At 43.7% G+C, this 20977-nt stretch overlaps 2 protein-coding genes across 3 annotated transcripts in view; one reads left to right on the plus strand and one right to left on the minus strand.

The window, feature by feature from the left end:
* Nucleotides 1-13179, minus strand: part of NDUFA9 (NADH:ubiquinone oxidoreductase subunit A9) — a 63091-nt gene extending 49912 nt beyond the window's left edge. Inside the window, exons 1-3 of the mRNA XM_029597282.1 lie at nt 12963-13179; nt 3106-3267; nt 2397-2494 (exon numbers count right to left, since the gene is read on the minus strand). Of these exons, the coding sequence (XP_029453142.1) occupies nt 2397-2494; nt 3106-3267; nt 12963-13014 (312 nt within the window). The 5' untranslated portion in view covers nt 13015-13179. The remainder of the gene's footprint in view (nt 1-2396; nt 2495-3105; nt 3268-12962) is intronic.
* An 84-nt stretch (nt 13180-13263) lies between these two features.
* Nucleotides 13264-20977, plus strand: part of PRDM4 (PR/SET domain 4) — a 58927-nt gene continuing 51213 nt past the window's right edge. Inside the window, exons 1-4 of one of the 2 annotated variants that reach the window (XM_029597280.1) lie at nt 13264-13382; nt 13540-13764; nt 14220-14459; nt 18231-18364. In XM_029597280.1, the coding sequence (XP_029453140.1) occupies nt 18232-18364 (133 nt within the window). In that variant the 5' untranslated portion in view covers nt 13264-13382; nt 13540-13764; nt 14220-14459; nt 18231. The remainder of the gene's footprint in view (nt 13383-13539; nt 13765-14219; nt 14460-18230; nt 18365-20977) is intronic. The other variant, XM_029597279.1, reaches the window with a different exon arrangement.

The following is a 20977-nucleotide window of genomic DNA, read 5'->3' on the forward strand; positions in this document are numbered from 1 at the left end:
GAGAGGGTGATGGATGCATGCAATGCCCTTCTGGAAGAGATGAAGACGACAAAAACAGTAAATGAATTTAAAAAAGCATGGGATAAACACTGTGGGATTCCCTAAAGGCTAAAGTTGGAAATGAAGAAAAAAAGAGTGCATTGGGTGTAACCTGCATGGAGCGACAGCTGCTACCCCTAAAAGAAGGCATAGGGATTACCACTCTTACAGCCGATACAGTACAGTGCGCTCCGGAGCGCACTGTTAGCCTGCTCTTGGACCCGCGTTTTCCCTTACCCCTTATACAGTAAGGGGAGGAAAACGCGCGTCCAACCCACGGCACCTAATAGCGCCCTCAACATGCAAATGCATGTTGAGGGCGCTATTAGTTATGCGTGCGTAATTCAGGAAAAAAAATGTGCATCCAAGCTGCAAGGGTGGGCGCTAATTTCTTCCGGCACCGGGAAAGTCACAGAAAAGCAGTAAAAACTGCTTTTCTGTGCACCCTCCGACTTAATATCAGGGCGATATTAAGTCGGAGGTCCCGAAGAGTAAAAAAAAAACAAAAAACAAAAAAAACATTTTGAATTCGGCCCGCAGCTGTCGGGCCGAAAACCGGACGCTCAATTTTGCCGGCGTCCGGTTTCCGAGCCCGTGGCTGTCAGCGGGCTCGAGAACCGACGCCGGCAAAATTGAGCGTCGGCTGTCAAACCCGCTCACAGCCGCCGCTCCTGTCCAAAAAGAGGCGCTAGGGACGCGCTAGTGTCCCTAGCGCCTCTTTTTACCACCAGGCCTAATTTAAATAAATTAACTTAGTGTATCGCGCGCACAGGAGAGTGGGCGCTCGCCCGCTCTCCCGCGTTTTTTACTGTATCGGCCCGTTAATTAGCCTGATTCTTTTGATGCAACATCAGTCTCTGTTCGACGGGGGGGGGGGGGGGGGGGGGGGGGAGCTGGATTCAGATGACAGCTAATGTTTGGCCCCGACTTTTACGGTCTGGAGTACTGATACACAGACATTAGGGGAAAAGTGCAGGATCGCTTCTATGGCCAAGTCCAAAAGTAAAGCACTTTCAAGCAGCATTTTGTGAATTATTAACAGAGCTGCTCACCCTGTAAATTGTTGCAAGCAGTAACTGTGTTATTGATTTGACTGTTACTAGTACTACCCTTAATATATTTGGGAGTAACCTGTATGGTGCAGCCGAAACTTGCTGGGCAGCCTGGATGGCAGTCTGCTGTCCTTGCTATGTATAAACATTTTAGAAGGGAGCTGCAAGATTTCGGAAATTGATTTAAGCAGGATTTTCTTTTTAGAGTGATAGTGATTTATTTTATGTTTTCCTGATGCAAGAATCCCTGCAGTGTTAAAAGTGCTCAGTTTTTTGGTGTTTCTCCTCTGTGGCCCGTCCCCCTGAAGAAACTTCAAGGAAACACAGAGGCCTTTGTGAGGGAAGGGAAGTGTCATTTGTATTCGATTTTGCTGCTTTATGTTTTTGAAATTTTAAAAACGTTTTGGCTTGAGAGTTCACTATAAATAAACTGAATTTGGGAGGCTTAATTTGAAAAATTGAGGATGCTTTTACCAATAATGATTAAAATTGAATGGGTCAGCAAGATCATTTAAATGAAATATAAACATATTAATCAGATTTACAATACTATTAGATCCTGACTTTTTGTGTTCCTTTGCTTGCTGCTTTTTTACACATTTTTTGGAAAAAATTGTGCTTTTTGTATTTAACTAGAAACATAAAAATAAGAGACCCAGATACAAAAAGAACATGGAATTAACAGAGCCATTAAAATTGGCCAGTTCATATTTTGAGCAAAATAGCCAGTGCACAGGCATAGGCTCCTGTCAGATAACACTGACAGCTATGAAGAGCCTAAATGACTATAACAAGATATAGAAGACTCAAGGAAGGCTGAACCAAATGGCCAAATGTTTATTTCAATCCACGGATCATGTATGCGAAACAGAGCCTAGGCAATTTAAAATGATCACTGTGACCATGCTATACTAACTCGGAAGTATTCTATCCACAAGCTTGTTGTACCAGAGTAAAACATTTCCTAAATAGGTTTTTAACTATAATTTATAGTCTGGACTCCCAGGGCAGTGTGGTATTCTGAAACAAGGCAAACGTCTGGGGTGGAGAGAATTTCACAAGCCCTCAGATTCCATTTCGGAAGGACTGGAAACCTTGTAGAAGAGAAATGCAATGCACCACATTTCACTGCTACTAACAAAAAAAAAAGCATAAACTACAAATTTAGTTGAGCTCTGCACAAAAGGGAGTAGGTTTAGCAAAAGCCAAATAATCACCATTTGATTACTCATTAAGAGGAGGGAGCTCCCTGCTTCAAGTTAGTATCTGATAGATATGTTCCACAGTAAATCAAAAAGGTCTTACCAGGAATATAATTTGCCCAAGGTCACCCATAGGTCGAAGATACATGAGGTCATACTGATCACAACGGTAAGGTAGGATTACCTGCGATCCAATACGTCCTAGGTTTTCATAAAAAAAACAAAACACAACACATTTGCATGCATAAGACGACATGAAATGCCATGCTGGGTCAGAGCATTGGGCCATCGAGGCCAGCACTGTATGTCTGAACAACAGAATACCCAGCAAATCCTATATTTTGTACCCTGGTATCAGTGTCATCCTGGTTATTCTTTTTCCACCATGTCTCTGAGATGTCTATGTCTATATTTTCATTTAGTGTCATACATGTTTCTCTCAAGTAAACTTTTACAGCAGTAGCAGATCTATTGTGTATATATGTTCAGCACAGCAGAGCACTGCGCCCATGCAGTAGTTACACGATGTTAGGTGCTCTGCTGTGCTGAAAGTAGATACACAAACACACAGTCATTAAATGAATTTGCTGTTGATTTAAAGAAAAAATTCCTCAAAGAACACATAAAATAGAAGCCACACACACTACTTAATGAATCTAAAATGAAATAAACTATATAAGCAAATAAGAAAAAAAACTGTGCCAACTTTTTCATTCCACTTCCTGCCTGCAGTGCTTTATTAGACACTGAGTGTGGGTTTCGGGATGAAACCGGATAGCAGCATGCTGTTATTTTTAGGTAGTCAGCATTACCCAGCCTGTTGACAACATAACGGCCCAGAAATCCTGTGGCTCCAAAGACTGTGGCAACGATGCCACTAAATGAGGAACGTCCACCTTTGCCCTTAGGAATAAGCGCATGGTGAATCTTTCGCTTCTGAAACGCAATGGGCACCAAGGAAGTAATCCCAGACCCTAGGGGAATAAAAAAGCACATGTAAAACCAGTTTTATATTGTACAGTGTAAAACAATGCAGTAAGGGTACCCCGGTCCTTCTCTCCCTAGGAAGTATGAAGTTCCCACAATCCCTCAGTTCATTCACACACGCAGACACTCTCAGTCCTCTGCTTCTTAAGGCTGCAGATAAAAGGTCATCAAAATGCTTTAATACAAAAATGGAGTGAAAGAGCAGCAGGCTACACATCCCACTGCCACACCTTGTGACCTTGGGCAAGTCACTTTCCCCTCCCCTGCCTCAGGTACAAAGACTGCAAGCTCTCGGGGCATAGGAAGATACCTGTAGTACCTGAACATAATCCTCCGAAGTGCTGAAACGCACGTTGCAAGTAAACCCAGGAGCTAGGCTGGGTGCACCTTACTGCATCGGGCTCTAAAGCTGTAAACAGTATAATACGTGCCAAAAACCTTTGATTAAGGACCCCAAAAAATGCTTATGATGCCATTACCAAATCTTCACTGCATTAACTGCTGCCTGATGGGGACTTTATTGAAAGTATGGTGTGTTTTTATATATAATATACATTATAATATATATAATATACATATATATTATATATAAAAACACACCATACTTTCAATAAAGTCCCCATCAGGCAGCAGTTAATGCAGTGAAAATTTGGTAATGGCATTTAGTAAGCTGAAATGGCATGAAAAGCATTTTTTTGTGTACTTTATCAAAGGTTTTTGGCATGTATTATACTGTTTACAGCTTAAGAGCCCGATGCAGTAAGGTGCACCCAGCCTAGCTCCTGGGTTTACTTGCAACGCGCGTTTTAGGCCCGCAATATTAGCATCCGATGTAGCAAGGAGATTAGCGCGTCTGAAATGTGTGCCCCAACAAAAACGTGCCAGATAGCACCCACCACATTTAAATTCCATGTAGACGAAGTCATTAGCTATTACTGCCCGATGCAGGAAAGCACGCCAAAGGCTGGAAGCTCAATGCACATTTTTAATGGGGAAATTTAACTCCTGCTCTGGAGGTGAAGTAAAGTTAACGCCCAGTCAAGGACCCATGAAAATCATTAAAAAATATGATCCTCTGGGTTGCGATAAATGCATCCTTCTCCTTAGTATCATCCTCACTCTTGAATTTACTGCTTCCGGTGGAGAAAAAAAAAATATATATACACATTGATGACTAAAAAAAGAAAAAAGTGCACGTTTTGTTAACAATGCACAAACTAAACGGCTGAAGCAATGGGGGCCTGATATAAAAAACGTCAACATTAAATCAGCAAAGTCTATGAACCTCAGCAAAATAAGCAAAAAGAAGTTCGCTCAAAACAGATGCTCGTATTGAATGCCCGATGCAATAAACTTCTTCGAGTGCCAGAAATGCACAATTCACTCTCGGCGCACCCTTTTTTACACTGCTCCAATTTCACTCATTTAAATACAGCATCAGGTGCACAGGGGATGTGCATGGGTACTTGCCAGGTTCTTGGGTACTTGCCAGGTTCTTATGGCCTGGATTGGCCACTGTTGGAAACAGGATGCTGGGCTTGATGGACCCTTGGTCTGACCCAGAATGGCATTTTCTTATGTTCTTATGTTCTTATGAGCGTGAATTAGGAAACTGGCGCTCAATACACGTACCCATTTAGAACTGCATCTTATTGCATCAGTCTGTCAGTGCTCTAAATATGTTCCATAAGAACGAAAGATTTGCCATAATAGGTCAGATCAAAGGTCAATTCAGCTCCGTATCCTGTTTCCAACAATGGCCAATCCACGTCATAAGTACCTGGTAAGATCCCCAAATGTTGCACAGATTCCATACAGCTCATCTCAGAAATAAAAACACTGGATTTCTTCAAAACCAGCTTAATAATGGTTTATGGAGTTTTCCTCCAGGAACTTCTCCAAACCGTATTTAAACCCAGCTGTACTAATAGCATTTACTACTTTCTCTGGCAATGAGCTCCAGAACTCAATTATGTGTTGAGTAAAAAAACAACTCGTTCTAAATATACTAAAGAACATAAGAAGTTGCCATATTAGGTCGACCAAGGGTCCATCAACCCCAGCATCCTTTTTCCAACAGTGGCCAATCCAGGTTACAAGTACCTGGCAAACCCACCAATATTAAGTAGATCCCATGCCAGTAACAGCAATGGCTATTCCCTAAGTCAACTTGATTAACATGTTTATGGACTTCTCCTGGAACTTATCCAAACCTTTTTTTAAACCCATCTACACTAACTGCCCTAATTAGATCCTCCAGCAAATTCCAGAGCATAATTGCGCATTGAGTGAAGAATAATTTTCTCCAATTTGTTTTAAATGTGCTACTTGCTAACTTCATGGAGTGCCTCCTAGTCCTTTTATTATCTGAAAGAGTAAACAACCAATTCACATTTATCGGATCTTTTCCTTTCATGAATTTGTAGAACTTTATCATATCCCCCCTCAGCTGTCTCTTCTTCAAGCTGAACAGCCCTAATCTCTTCAGGCTTTCCTCATAGGAGAGCTGTTCCATTCCCTTTATCATTTTATAGTCATCCTTTGTACTTTCTCCAGTGCAACTATATCTTCTTTCAGAGGCAGTGACCAGAATTGCACAGAGAACTCTAGATGCAGTCTTGCCATGGAGCGATACAGAGGCATTTTGACATTCTCTGTTTTATTCACCATTCCCTTCCTAGTAATTCCCATCAATCTGTTTGATTTTTGGATCCAGCAACAAACTAGATCTTTTTCATGGCTGGTAACTCCTAATATGGAACCAAACATTGTGTTAACAACAGCATGGGATTATTTTCCCTATATGCATCACCTTGCACTTGTCCACATTATTTATTTTATTTATTTTATTTATTTATTAACTTTTATTTACCGACATTCGTGCAGCACATCATGCCGGTTTACAGAGAACTAAGGTAGGCATTAAATTTCATCTGCCATTTGGAAGCTCAATTTTCCAGTCTTGCAAGGTTCTCCTGCAATTTATCACAATCTGCTTGTGATTTAACTACTCTGAATAATTTTGGGTCATCTGCAGATTTGATCACCTCACTCATCATATCCCTTTCTAGTTCATTTATATATATATTGAAAAGCACCAACCCAAGTATAGATCCCTGAGGCACTCCACTGTTTACCTTTTTCCACTGAGAAAATTGACCATTTAATCTTATTTATTTATTTAATTAATTAAAATTTTTATATACCGACATTCATCCAGGATATCACATCGGTTCACAGTGTAACGCAAACAGACGCCATGCATGGCGCTTTACATAGAACAAATAAAACATGTTAACGCGGGAGTAAGGGGGTAAGAAAACATGGGAGAAATTGCATTAAATAATCTTATTCTGTTTCCTGTCTTTTAACCAGTTTGTAATCCACGAAAGGACATTGCCTCCTATCCCATGACTTTTTAGTTTACTTAGAAGCCTCTCCTGAGGGACTTTGTCAAATGTCTTCTGAAAATCAAAATATATTACATCTACTGGTTCACCTTTATTCACGTTTATTAACTCCTTCAAAAAAATGTAGATTCGTGTGGCAAGACTTCTCTTGGGTAAATCCATGCTGATTGTGTACCATTAAATCATGTTTTTCTATACGTTCTGTGATTTTGATCTTTAGAATAGTTTCCACTATTTTTCCCGGCACTGAAGTTAGGCTCACTGGTCTACAGTTACCCGGATCGCCCCTGGAGCCCTTTTTAAATATTGGGGTTACATTGGCCACCCTCCAGTCTTCAGGTACAATGGACGATTTTAATGATAGGTTATAAAGTTTTACTAACAGATCTGAAATTTCATTTTTGAGTTCTTTCAGAATCCTGGGATCATACCATCTGGTTCACGTGATTTGCAACTCTTTCGTTTATCAATCTGGCCTACTATATTTTTCAGGTTTACCGTGATTTGGTTCAGTTCATCTGACTCATCACCCTTGAAAATCAGCTCCGGAACTGGTAGCTCCCCAACATCCTCATTAGTAAACACAGAAGCAAAGAATTCATTTAATCTTTCACGATGACCTTATCTTCCCCGAGAACCCCTCGATCATCTAACAGTCAAACTGACTCCCTCGCAGATTTCCTGCTTCGGATACATTTTAAAAAGTTATGAGATTTTGCCTCTACAGCAAACTTCATTTCAAATTCTCTCTTGTCCTGCCTTATCAATGTTTTACACTTAACTTGACAATGCTTATACTTTTTATTTTCTTCAGATGGATTCTTCTTCCAATTTTTGAAGAACCTTTTTTTGGCTAAAATAGCCTCTCAACTCACCTTTTAACCATGCCGGCAGTCGTTTGGCATTCCTTCCACCTTTTACTTAATTTCATTGTGTGTTCCGTACTCTGTACTGTTAAAAAGGTTTGGACTCTTCAACTTGGAGAAAGTGTGAGCACTGAGAGGAGAGGATCACCTTGCTGGTGGCTGAAAGGAATCAGTAAGTTCTGCCTGGGAAATTCTTTAAAAGAATTGGGAAGAAGTAAACTATTGGGGTATATTATTTAGTGTGTTTGTTTTAAATAGTCAGTACGGCAGCAAATAAATAGAAGTTAGCGTGTTTGTGTTTCCCAACCTTTCCCACCCACAACTAGCTCATCGTTTAATTTATAGGCAGGTGCCACTTTCACACTAAAAACAACCAAAAAACAGCCTTTTAAATTCACTTCACAAATTCCCCACACCATATTGAGAGTTTGATCATTCCCTTGTAGGCCACTACCAGATTTATAGTGAATTCACTAATACATTTAAAGAACCCTAATTAGACACATTCCTGCTCCCATGGCAACCTAAAACTTAACTAGGAACTGATCAAAATTGAGATGAAGGCAGCAGTCCAGCAGCAAGAGGGGGGCTTCCCAGTCTTTTGCATCGAGTGTCACATATATATAAAAGAATATATAAAATAATATATTTTATATATATCGGTATATAAAAGAATAAAATAAAATAAATAAATGTATGATTTTTTTACCCGCCGGTGAGAAGTTGTACATGTGCATGCGATGCAAAGAGCTCCTGGCTCTCAGAGAACGAGTCCGATCTCTGGAGGAACTGAGGCAGACAGAGAGGTATATAGAAGAGACCTTCAGGGATATAGTAGCCAAGTCCCAACTTCAGACTGGCAGCCCTGGTGCTGCCTTGGAGGAAGAAGGTCTCATGACTGGAGGGCATCAATCTGGTGCAACAGGAAAGGATCCTGTAGCAAGGACCTGCTCTCCAGGTGATGCACTGTCCTTTCACATCGAGCATGTATCTCCCATAGCTACCACCCAGGAGGGAAGGGTTAGGTCGGCCGTCATAGTTGGTGATTCGATTATTAGGAATGTAGATAGCTGGGTGGCTGGTGGACATGAGGATCGCCTGGTAACATGCCTACCTGGTGCGAAGGTGGCGGACCTCATGCGTCACCTAGATAGGATTTTAGACAGTGCTAGGGAGGAGCCAGTTGTCGTGGTACATGTGGGCACCGACATAGAAAAATGTGGGAGGGAGGTTCTGGAAGCCAAATTTAGGCTCTTAGGTAGAAAGCTGAAATCCAGAACCTCCAGGGTAGCATTCTCTGAAATGCTCCCTGTTCCACGTGCAGGTCACCAGAGGCAGGCAGAGCTCCGGAGTCTCAATGTGTGGATGAGACGATGGTGCAAGGAAGAGGGATTCAGTTTTGTAAGGAACTGAGGAACCTTTTGGGGAAGGGGGAGTCTCTTCCGAAGGGATGGGCTCCACCTTAACCAGGGTGGAACCAGACTGCTGGCGCTAACCTTTAAAAAGGAGATAGAGCAGCTTTTAAACTAGAACAAAGGGGAAAGCCGACAGTCGCTCAGCAGCGCATGGTTCGGAGAGATGTATCTTTAAAGGATACTAATGATGCATTAGAATTAGGGCATCCCGACAGTGAGGTTCCAATAATTAGAAAAGTAGTCCAAGTGCCTGTAACTAAAAACTCACCTGAGCTAAAAAATTCTAACTTATCCCTATCAATTAAAAAACAGAATAAAAATACAAACAAAAAACAAACTTTGAAATGTTTGTATGCTAATGCCAGAAGTCTAAGAAGTAAGATGGGAGAATTAGAATGTATAGCAGTGTATGATGACAGACTTAATTGGCATCTCAGAGACATGGTGGAAAGAGGATAACCAATGGGACAGTGCTATACCGGGGTACAAATTATATCGCAATGACAGAGAGGAGCATCTGGGAGGCAAGGTGGAGCTTTATGTCCGGGATGGCATAGAGTCCAACAGGATAAACATCCTGCATGAGACTAAATGCACAATCAAATCTTTATGGGTAGAAATCCCTTGTGTTGGGGAAGGGTATAGTGGCAGGAGAATACTACCATCCACCTGGCCAAAATGATCAGACAGTGAAATTCTAAGAGAAATTAGCGAAGCTAACCAAATTGTTAGTGCAGTAATAATGGGAGATTTCAATTACCCCAATATTGACTGGGTCAATGTAACATCAGGACATGCTAGAGAGAAAAGTTCCTGGATGAAATAAATGACAGTGTTATGGAGCTATTGGTTCAGGAACCAACGAGAGAGGGAGCAATATTACATATAATTCTCAGTAGAGCACAGGATTTGGAGAGAGAAGAAACTGTGGTGGGGCCAGTTGGCAATAGTGATCATAATGTAATCAAGTTGGAATTAATGACTGGAAGGGGGACAGTAAGTAAATCCATGGCTCTAGTGTTAAAGCTTTCAAAAGGGAAACTGATAAAATGAGATAAATAGTTAGAAAAAACTGAAAGGAGAGTTACAAAGGTAAAAAGTGTGTAAGAGGCGTGGACATTGTTAAAAAATACCATCCTAGAAGCACAGTCCAGATGTATTCCACACATTAAGAAAGGTGGAAGGAAGGCAAAACGATTACCGGCATGGTTAAAGGGTGAGGTGAAAGGCTATTTTAGCTAAAAGATCTTCATTCAAAAAATTGGAAGAAGGATCCAACAGAAGTAAATAGGATAAAGCATAAGCACTGGCAAGTTAAATGTAAGACATTGATAAGACAGGCTAAGAGAATTTGAAAAGAAGTTGGCCGTAGAGGAAAAAACTCAAAGTAAAAACTTTTTAAAATATAACCGAAGCAGAAAGCTTGCGAGGAAGTTGGTTAGACAGTCAGATGATCGAGTGGTTAAAGGGGGACTTAGAGAAGATAAGGCCAACACGAAAAGATTAATGCGACTCCAACATTGCTCTAAGCTTCAAAGGCAAGAGGAAATGTGGAAGAAGATTTGCATTCACAAAAAGCTGGGAGTAGCTTGCTCGTTACAGCGGTTACTACCCCAAACCAAATAAGCCTGATACTTCACTTTCAATGCATATCCAGCATAGCTCTCTGCTTCAACAGCAGGGGTAATGAAGAAAAGTGGATCTATATACAGACAACAACCAACAAGGACAATCACATAGTCTGGGTAAACAAATAAGCATGGGTGTAGCTTGCTTAGTGCGGCGATTACTACCCCTAACTAATTAAGCTTGATATTTCACTTAGATGCAGCTCCAACACTGCTCTTTGCATTAACGGTGGGGGTGGAAGGGAAATAGAACCAAAGGGTTACAAAGAGCCAAGAGTAACAGATGAGAAAAAAAAAAAAAGTGCGAAGCTTGCTGGGCAGACTGGATGGGCCGTTTGGTCTTCTGCCGTCATTTCTATTAAACGATTTCTTTGCTTCGGTGTTTACTGAAGAGGATGTTGGGGAGATACCCGTACCGGAGAAGGTTTTCATGGGTAATGATTCAGATGAACCAAATCACGGTGAACCTAGAAGATGTGGTAGGCCTAATTGACAAACTGAAGAGTAATAAATCACCTGGACCATTCACCTTTCTCCATTGAGAACATTGACCATTTAGCACTACTCTTAACTATGACATGTTATTCTGTTCATTGTATTTTCCTCCTTTCAGTTCAATATAAGCCAATATGATGTGCCTCACGAATGTCGGCAAAGAAAAGTCTATAAATAAATACTCTGTTTTGTTTTTTAACCAGTTCTCAATCCACAACAGGACACTGCCCCTATTGCACAATTTTTTTTTAATTTCCTAAGAAGTCTTTCATGAGGTACTTTGTCAAATGCTTTCTGAAACTCCAGATACACTATATCTACTAGCCAACCTTTATCCACATTTATTCATGCCTTCAAAAAAAAAGTCAATAACGCACGTGCGTAACCTCTGTTCCAAATACAAGCTATATAATCATACAGAGGGACTCGGCAAAATATAATGCCAAAAATTTATTATACACACAATTTTTCTTCAATATGATTTACATTCTTTTTATACAAGTCACGCTATGTTTCCCAATAACCTCCCTACATAAAAACAATCCCATTCATACTGTACCCTCCATTCACACTACTCATACCACATAAAATCACTAAATCTCAAACTTACATGCTTAATACCTCTTCATATCACATTTAACAATTACATGAAAATGCATATTTCATACACATGTACCCCTTATATTGAACTTATGATTTTAACAATCACAATTCAAAGTATGGAGCATATTTTGTATTGTTTTGTCGAACACAAAATTAATCCGACGAGGCTCTCGTTTCGCCCATACAACAGGGCTTCCTCAGGGAATGATGATTATCTACAAAAAGTGTGTTCTCATATTGCCACCATCAGAATACAATCATCTTCACATAACCATGTGATGTATATTACAGTCAACAAAAAGAGGGTTGTATGTTCGCTGTTGCCAATGTGTTATGCATGTACCATCAATACATAGCGCTGGACTCTTGTCAGGAGCTGAACATCACTATGTGGTATATCTCAATAGAACTCCAATGATTCTTGCCAACTCTTGCTGTCAGACCACTATGCTCTTTTCAACAAAGTTGTAATTTTTCATGTTCAAGTAAGTCACATAACTCGTACCAGTTTATCCACTTCCCAACATAAAGCCGTGTTACGGCGTTCACCGAGCGGTTACCATTTGGAATGGAATGGAATGGTGAACGCTCGGTAATATACTGTCACATGGTTATGTGAAGATGATTGTATTCTGATGGTGGCAATATGAGAACACACTTTTTGTAGATAAAATCTTTTTTATGTTACACTAAAAAGATTTTATCTGCAGGGGTTTAGTGGTGTTAGAAGGGAGACAGAGGAGCAGGGAGTTACAATAATCAATTTTGGATAGGATGATCGATTGAAGTACCAGACGGAAATCTCTAAAGTGGAGAGGTTTAAATTAAATTATAAGCTTTTAATACATATTGTTGAGAATTATGTGCTGATAATTTTGTATGCTTTAATGATATCAATTAAAATGGGTTTTATGAGTACAAAAAGTGTACTGTTCATGACACTTGCTCCTATTTAAATTTGGTGTCCCAATGATGCTTTGAGTTTGCCCCTTATAACAGTTTCAACCATCTTTCGCAGCACTGACCTCAGGCTCACCAGTCTGTAGTTTCCCGGATCACCCCGGAACCCTTCTCAAAACCCGGCATTACGCTGCTCATACTTCTGGCTGTTCCCGCCTGGCCCGAGAGGTTCTTCCATACGCCCACCTACCACCTTCTCGGTTAAGCGGCATTTCCTCACACCCCCACACAGACAGTAGCCCTGTCCCCGCCACAGGCTACAGCCGCCCGGCCAGCCTCTTCCCCGCTCGCTCCCCCTCACTTACTTGACATTGACAGGACACCCGCCGCCCGGCAGCAGCGAGTTAGCAAGGCCATCTTGCAATGTCCCACAGTCCCCCGCGCCGACTATGACTCGGCCCGGCGCGCAGGCGCGGGCCAGACCGACGGTAATTGGTCGGCGCGCGGGCCAGACTGACGGTAATTGGTCGGCGCGCAGGCGCAGATCGGATTGTCTGCCTCTTGTGATGGTGCGCCGGCCAGTGTTGCCAAGTAAATGGGTTTCCCACCCAAGTTGAGCAGCTTTTTTTTTTTTTAATTTAGAGGCGTTTTCTTTTTCCATTTTCAGCTCTGTTGGAGGTGTAGTCGACCTCCGTGCACGCGCGTTGTGTGAGAGCAGCCGGCTGACCCTCCCCCCAGTCCATCCTTGGAGCGCTCCTGGAGCAATTTTCTGGGCTTCCTTCCGGGTAGGGAGAGGGAAGAGCTGTCGCAGCGTTGCCAGATTGGACTACTTTTTTTTTTTCCCCGTTGTGGGGGACATTTTTTTTTTTTTGGGGCTGGGCAGCTGAGTGCTGGTAACCTTCTTTTTTTTTTTTCCCTTCTTTCTTTGCCGGCTCGCCGCAGGCAGCCCAGCCAGCAGTCCCAGAGGGATGAGGCTTCACCAGCAGTCAATCGGGGGCGGCCGAGCGGCGGAAGGCGACCGCTGCAGCCTGAAGAACACGGAAGTGGCAAGCGCATCCGGTGCTTACAGAGAGGGGGCAGCTGTCTTTCCCCCCCCACGGTGTGCGTGAAACTATTTTCTCTTCTTCGCAAGAAGTAACAGCTTGAAAGCAAACTCTGACCTGGAAGGTAAGTAGTTTTCAGGCTCTACAGAGGGGAAAATAGCGCCGCGTTTAAATCTGAATAGTAGAAGCCTTCCACAGTCATCATAATGGGGTGGTCTCATTTATGGGTTTTTATTTTTTTTCCAAAAAAATGTGGGTTTGGAAAAGCTGAATATTGCATTTTAAGGTTTAGGGGGAAAGTTAAAAAAAAAACAGTACCAAAGCCCCCACAAGGTGACTTGAATAAGAGCTGTGCGATGGGATTGAGCACCCTCCTGTACAGAGAATTATGGATGTTAGGCCAGGAGCGAATTCTGTCAAAGCTCACAATCTTACTTGTCTACAAAAACCAGAGATTTGTTCATGGTGCGCCTTATGTAACCTGTCGTTTTAATTTATTGTTATTTTTTTTTAAGTTTTATTAATATTTCTTTTAATCGTGTATATTATTTTGGCAACACATGGAAAATTGTTGCTCAGATAAAATGATCTGAATCTGCATACTGCCGAATTGATGCTGCTTGTGATAAAACGGAGTAGCTTCTCTGCACCGCCGAACCTGTCTGCCCACATTCCCGAAGCTGCTGCGGCACTGAACTCTTTCTTCATCTTGGCCCAGGATCTGAAGCTGCTGGCCTCCCCACTTTATCCTGCTGAAGCTCCCTAAACCAAGTCGCTGCCTGGGAACCATAGGCAGAGACTTGCAGACCTCCTTAGCAGGTAAGAGGCAAGACTAAGGGGAGAGACTATTTTTGGCTGGTGATGACTGAGGATTAGCCTTCTGAGGGAGGGGAAAGAGACGAGTGGGATGACAGAAGGGGTTGGGTGGGGTTACTGGTGCTGTGTATAGGATGGAATAAGTAGCGAGGGCAGGAGGGTGAGAGGCAGAGAGAGATGGGGGGTGGGGGGAGGAATAGAAAGGGTAGAGAGGAGTATGGGAGCAAGAGTTGGGGGACAGGGGAAGAGAAATTGCTTGAGGGAAGAAATGTGAGGGGATGAGGTAGTTTGAGCACACTGCATACAAAAGAGGATTGGGAAGGGATATTAGCAGTTGTGGTCTTGCAGAGGCGTGGGAGCTATATTGGGGCCATGGAGCCCCTGCTGCAGTGTTTTTTTGTTGTTGTTTATCTCACCCTTTCCTGTCTTTCTCTCAAAACTATAGTTAAAATAATGAAATTACTGAGGGAATATTTTGCTTTGTCAGGATTCACAATTTTTCAAAATCAGAATTGCTCCTAATTGGACTGAGTAATAATACCAGAATACAGTTTTTCTCTGTTTCGGGGGGGCATTTCAGTATCTCGGGGTCTTGATTGTGAATAATTTCCTTTACCTCTTTAGAAATCTGTCCTTTCTGTTCAGAAATTTTAGTATGATATGCAGGAGTGGACAAAGCTGTCTGTCTTCTGAGCAGGAAGGATCAGTCTGTTCAAGATGAATACATTGTCTAGAATCTTACATTTATTCCAACATGTGCCATGAAATGTTCTCCTTTAAAACATCTGCAGACTTCCATGGTGCAGCGAGTAGCACTGTTTGAGGTAACTAGTTAAGAACATGTTGGGACAGACAAAAGGCCTGTCAAGCCCAGCAACCTCTTGCTGAGAGTGGTCGTCAGTCTGGGGCACTGAGAAGTACTTGGTAGATCCATGCCTTGTTGCTTATTCCCAGGGATAAGCTGTGCCTTTCCCAAGTCTGCCTGACTAATAATGGCTTATGGAGTTTTCCTCCAGGAATTTGTCTAAACCCCTTTTAAACCTTACTATGCTAGGTGCCTTGACTATATCCTTCAGTAACAAATTCCACAGCTTGATTGTGCATCAAGTGCAAAAAAAATCTTTTTCTCTGATTTGTCTTAAAATCTGTTTGTTTCAGGAAGCTGTTTTCTGGGGCTGTTGGGTGGATGGGCAGGGCTTGTCAATTTCTAGAAATCGCAGGGCTCTGGTCTCAAGTTCTTTTGAACTTTGCTTAATGCAGTTTTGTATATCCACATGTTGCTATACTGTAAGTACAATATAAGTGTAGGTTTTAATACAATGGAAATAAATGATTATTGAAAATACCATTTATATTAGCCTTTACTTAGTCTTTTGAAGATTGGGCTACTTTTGTGCTTGGGACCTCTATTTCCCAGGGTTACTTGGGCTAGTTTTGGACTACAGTGTGTCTTACTTTGTGTTACCAACCCTATTTTAAAACCTGGAAACACTGGCACTGAATTCCAAGGGGCATGACCAGATCTGCTGAACCTCCTGGACAGAAAGCTTGGAAGGTGGGATCACTATTATTACTTTGCTTTTTCATGCCACAGTTCTGGGCGGATTGCTCCATTTTGCCACATAGGAAGCAGTCATCGCTGGACTTGTCTGTCATTGACTGAGTTGGGATTAAAGTTGTCTTTCCCCATGCCTCACAGCATTTCCACAAAATCTCACAAGTAGCCTGAGACTTAAGGAGCTCTGCCCTCAGTCTCCTTTTCAGTCTCAGCAGAATGATTCTGATCTACCAGTGACAGGGAAAATCTGGCCAAGACATTTCATGCACTGCAGCTAGCAGAATCTTTCTCTTTTAACTGTAAAATACACTGTCTTGAGTTGTCTGTTTCTTTAACTGGGCAAATTGTTTCCTTGCTTCTTTCTTGCCTTGTAATAGAGCTATAGCATTTGCCAGGTGATGTTTTTGTCCATCATTTCTCTCTTGGCACTCTGTGCATAGAGGAGCCCATATCACCTCCTCGCTGCTCAAAGGCACATTATAACCACCACCCCCTTCCCCCCTTTCATGTCTTTCCAAAACCTCTAGCAAAACCCCCATGTCCTGCTATTGAGTACTCCAGTTGTCCCAGGGGCAGAGGTACCAGGGCTTTAAAATCAGTGGGAACCCATGTTAAGCCAATGCTAAACTCTGAAGGAATTTTATTACCTTACCGAGTTAACCTAAACATGACAGGTACTTTAGTAGGCATTATGTAACTCCAGTATGTCCCACTACACATTTGGTAGGAACTCTGCTGACCTATATCCTTGAGCGCTGCCTAGATGCTCTGAAATCACACTAAACCTCACTCATGGGGCTTGGGTGTTAATCCGGTAACTGGTACTTGAGAAATATGTGGCCCCACCACTGAGTGTGAATCCTGGTACCAAAAAAAGAGGACACAAACTGTACAAATTCCCAATTCCTTGTATTTACCCAGATCAGTCCATATTCCTGGGTTTTGCCTCCCTTCCAGCAGATGGAGACAGAAAGTTTTACTGACACTGCTGCTTAACCACATGTGCCAGCTGCAGTTCCTCAGTATTTCTCTGTCTCCAGCAGATGGTAGATGGGTGCAAAACCTGCAGTTCTGCAGTCTGGGCAGTTTTTTCCTTTTTGAGCCTCACTCCCTCCCGGGGATTTTTCATTCCTGGTGGGCTCTTCCCTGTCCGGTTGAGGCGGATGAGCCGGGGGTTGGTGACCCTTGTGTGTGCTCGTACCGTGTGCCCGAGGGGTGTAAATCTGGTGGTCCAGATCCCTCCCTTTCACAAGGCCACTCAGGTGGCTGCAGGCTCCAGATATCCTTTAGTCTGAGGCAGTCTGTTCTTTTTAGAGCTTTGTGCCTCAGTTTGGGAGTTTGAGTAAAGTTTTAAAAAAATTAAGAAAAGAAAAAATAAAAGGAAGACACCTGAAGGTAGCTGCATGGCTCCTCACTGTCTAAGGCAGCTGAAGGAGGTTTATTTTGTTCTTGGTTTTCTCCTGCTTGTGTGTTATCTTCTCCCCATGTGCGATGGGCCGCGGCTCGGCATGCTGTGCGTTCAGCTCGACACGGTCGTGGCTTAGTCGGCTCGGGCTGTGCGCCAGGTGTTCCGAGGGTGGAGAGGGCTTGACCACCCAGCAGCCGCAAAATAGCCTCGGAAGCCCCCCGCGTTTGTTTTTGGGTCGCTCCGGGGCCCTGGACGAGGTGCTGATCCTTTCCCGATCAGCGTGGAAACCGTGGCCACCTTTCTAGACTGACTTGCATGCTCAAGGCTGCTGGTTAATAAACAAGAAAGCTAAGAAAATACTGCCAATAGCAGAGGTATCAGAAACCCAATAAGCAAATGTGGCCATGTGATGGGAAATTGGTATGTCGGGGTAATCAGGTGGCATCGCTTTGGGCTTAGCCAGGAAATCAATTTATAAATGACCTGAAATGTGGACTCTTATAGGGTAAAAGCCCCTGCTCAGCCCAGGGGTATGGGGAGAAGTAATGCAGTTATGCAAAGGGGCAGATTTCTATACAATCTTATTTCTTTTTTCTTGTAATTACGGATTTTTTAAAATCTTACATTTATTTGAAAATGGTGTTTTAAGAGCGCTTTTTCACCGTAAGACCATGTGGCCTGCATGTGGTACATGGTTATTGCAGTTTATGGAACGCGAAGCCGGAGAATGTGCTTTACAGCTGCTTTTGGTGTGGGCCTTGAAGTGGATCCTGAATGCAGATCAGTTAACGTTCTCTTTCTCCCACAGGATGAACGACATGAACCTCAGTCCTGTGGGGCTAGAACAGCTGACGTCAGCCTCAGTCAGCAATGCCTTGCCAGTGTCCGGAGGTCAGCTTGGGCTGGGCAGCTCGCCTCCTCACAATGCCATACCTGCACCAGGTGAATGAGAGGGGTGGGGCTGTAAAATAGTGTACATTTGCCACAAAAAGTGCTCTGCATTTCCTACTCTTGAATATTTTGCATTTCGGGCTCCCTCCACAGCATTTCTGTTACTTGCAAATAAGGCTTGGAAATCAAACCCAGATCTTCCACATAGCAGTACATACTAGCACTGCTTACAGAGATTTGCATTTTGGAGTGTCCTTGGTACCCATAGCATTAATGCTGTTCATATATCTCTGGATAAGAATATTGTGGAGTTAAATACCTGTCCGGAAGAGGCCCGATGGAGGACTAGATTAACATTGACAGGCAGTAGTGAAGCTGAGGCTCTTGGGGGATGGTGGTTTAAGAGGTTGTTAGGGAATTCTGTGTAAAAAAAAAATTTTAAATTCTACGCAGAAAAACGCAAAATTCTGCAAACTTTTATATTGGGCAAAATAACACATTTCCTAGCGTGTAGCCAGATGGACTCAGGACCAATGGGTATTGTGCTCTTCTGCTAGCGGATGGGAGACGGAGTCAGATTTCAAAGCTGACGTCACTCTACATATACCCGTGCAGGAAGCTTAGCTCTTCAGTATTTTCAGTCTCCCAGCAGATGCGGACACTATTCCACACACTAGAATAGTGTAACAATTTAAAACAAAGAAGAAGAAAATTTACCTTAAGAAGACTGAGCCCCGGCTTCTCCTGTGGTGATACCTAATGATCCCTCCTCCAGTCGAGAATTCCTGAGGTGATTTCCGAGATCCCTCTGCGGTAAGCCTTGGTCTGGCAGCCGAATCCTGGCATGGACTTAGCCCCTCCGGGTGGCTGAAAGGCAGCGGGTGCAGATTCGAGCATGGCGGTGAAGGTATTTCCCTCTCCCCCCGCAGCTGGAGACCGCCCGGCACGTGATCGGTAAGCGCAGAGAACCAGGTAAGGTAGAAACCTTTACATCTAAGTCTCCGATCTCCAGAGCTCGAACAGCCGTACCGATCATTTCTTCCGGCGAAGTTTAAAGGGCACCGATCGAGTTGAGCAGCCCTGGGTCGGCTAGGCCCCGATCTGGTGTGAGGGCCCACACACGTGGAAACCCTCCGGGAGGACGCCATTTTGTAAGCAGGATCGTCAGCGCCGTATTCCCCCCCCCCCTCATCCGGTGGTACGCGCGGGGCAGGTCGATCAACCGACGCGCCTAACTTGCGCGCGCCCAACGTTGCCATATGCATAGCGCACAACGAGGCGCACCCGGCGCGCATAACTAAGCGCCCCTGTGCTCATACCTGCACGCGCAGCCACTGTGAGGTTTCCCACGCGCACAAACATGGCACCACTGACCAAGAAGGCCAAAGGCCCCTCCCTCTGCTCAGCCTGCCGCATAAGAGCAGCACAATCAGAATTGGAGCCCCTCCTGTGCCAGCAGTGCGATGAAGCTCAAAGGGAGCCAAACCCTGGCCCCCTACAGTCGGGAGAGGGGTCCTGAACCACTGATGACTGTACCCCGGAGGCCACCTCAGGGGGGCACGTACTCTAACCACCCCGGGGATCAACGTGGACCCAGGAATCCTCTCCTGGGTGTAATTCTTTAGAGGGCTGCAAACCTTCCTTCAGGCACAACCAGCATCTGCGATGCACCAGGCTCAAGCTCTTGATCCTCCGGGTGCTACCCGGACCTCTTGAGAGATGCCTCGCCTAACCAAGAGCCTCCCTACCTCAGATCCAGACTCATCTGAGTGCGAGAGCGACTCCCTGGAAGAAGGAGAAATCCCTCCAGGGATTGAACCATACCGAACCATGCTTTGCTTCTTTCACAAGGACGAATTATCAGCCCTTGTTTCCCAGACTCTGAAGTCACTGGGTATCCCGGGCACTGACCCTACGGCGGAACCAAAGAAGAACCCCCATCTTGGTGTCCCTCCGTAAGGCCTCATGCTACTTTCCCATGATGGAAGCCATCCAGGAACTGATTGACCTGGAATGGAATACCCCGGAAGCCAGCTTCAAAGCGGGGCGAGCCCTGGAAACCCTATATCCTCTGGAGCCCGTGGCCAAGGAACGCCTGCATTTCCCTAAATTTGACGCCATGGTCTGTGCAGTCTCCAAGCGAACAACGATTCCCGTTGAGGGAGGAGTGGCACTGAAGGACATGTAGGACAGACGACTAGAGTCCATCCTGAAGCAGGCCTTCGACGCAACAGCAATGACTCTGCAGATTGCTCCCTGCTGCACACTGTTAGCACGCTCCTGCTTGCTCCTCTCCAGAGACGCAAATTCATCTGGGGAAACGCTGGAACCTGCGGCGTCCTTCCTTACTGACGCTGCCCGATCTAGTGCGACCTCAGCCAGGGCTGTGGTCTCTGTAGTGGCAGCCAGAAGACAGCTATGGCTACGGAATTGGTCAGCAGAAGCGACCTCAAAAGCGAACCTTACGTGAATACCCTATAGAGGATCTCTCTTGTTCGGCAGCAAGTTTTATTTATTTATTTAAAATCTTTTCTATACCGTCATTCAGTATAATACCATCACAACGGTTTACATAGAGGCACATATAGTAAATTGTACATGTTTCTGTTCCTAATAGTAGGGTGGTGCCTTATAAGCTCAGTAACATAGTTTCATAATAAAGGC

This window comes from Rhinatrema bivittatum, chromosome 4 (genome assembly GCF_901001135.1).
Source record: "Rhinatrema bivittatum chromosome 4, aRhiBiv1.1, whole genome shotgun sequence".
Classification (NCBI taxonomy): domain Eukaryota; kingdom Metazoa; phylum Chordata; class Amphibia; order Gymnophiona; family Rhinatrematidae; genus Rhinatrema; species Rhinatrema bivittatum.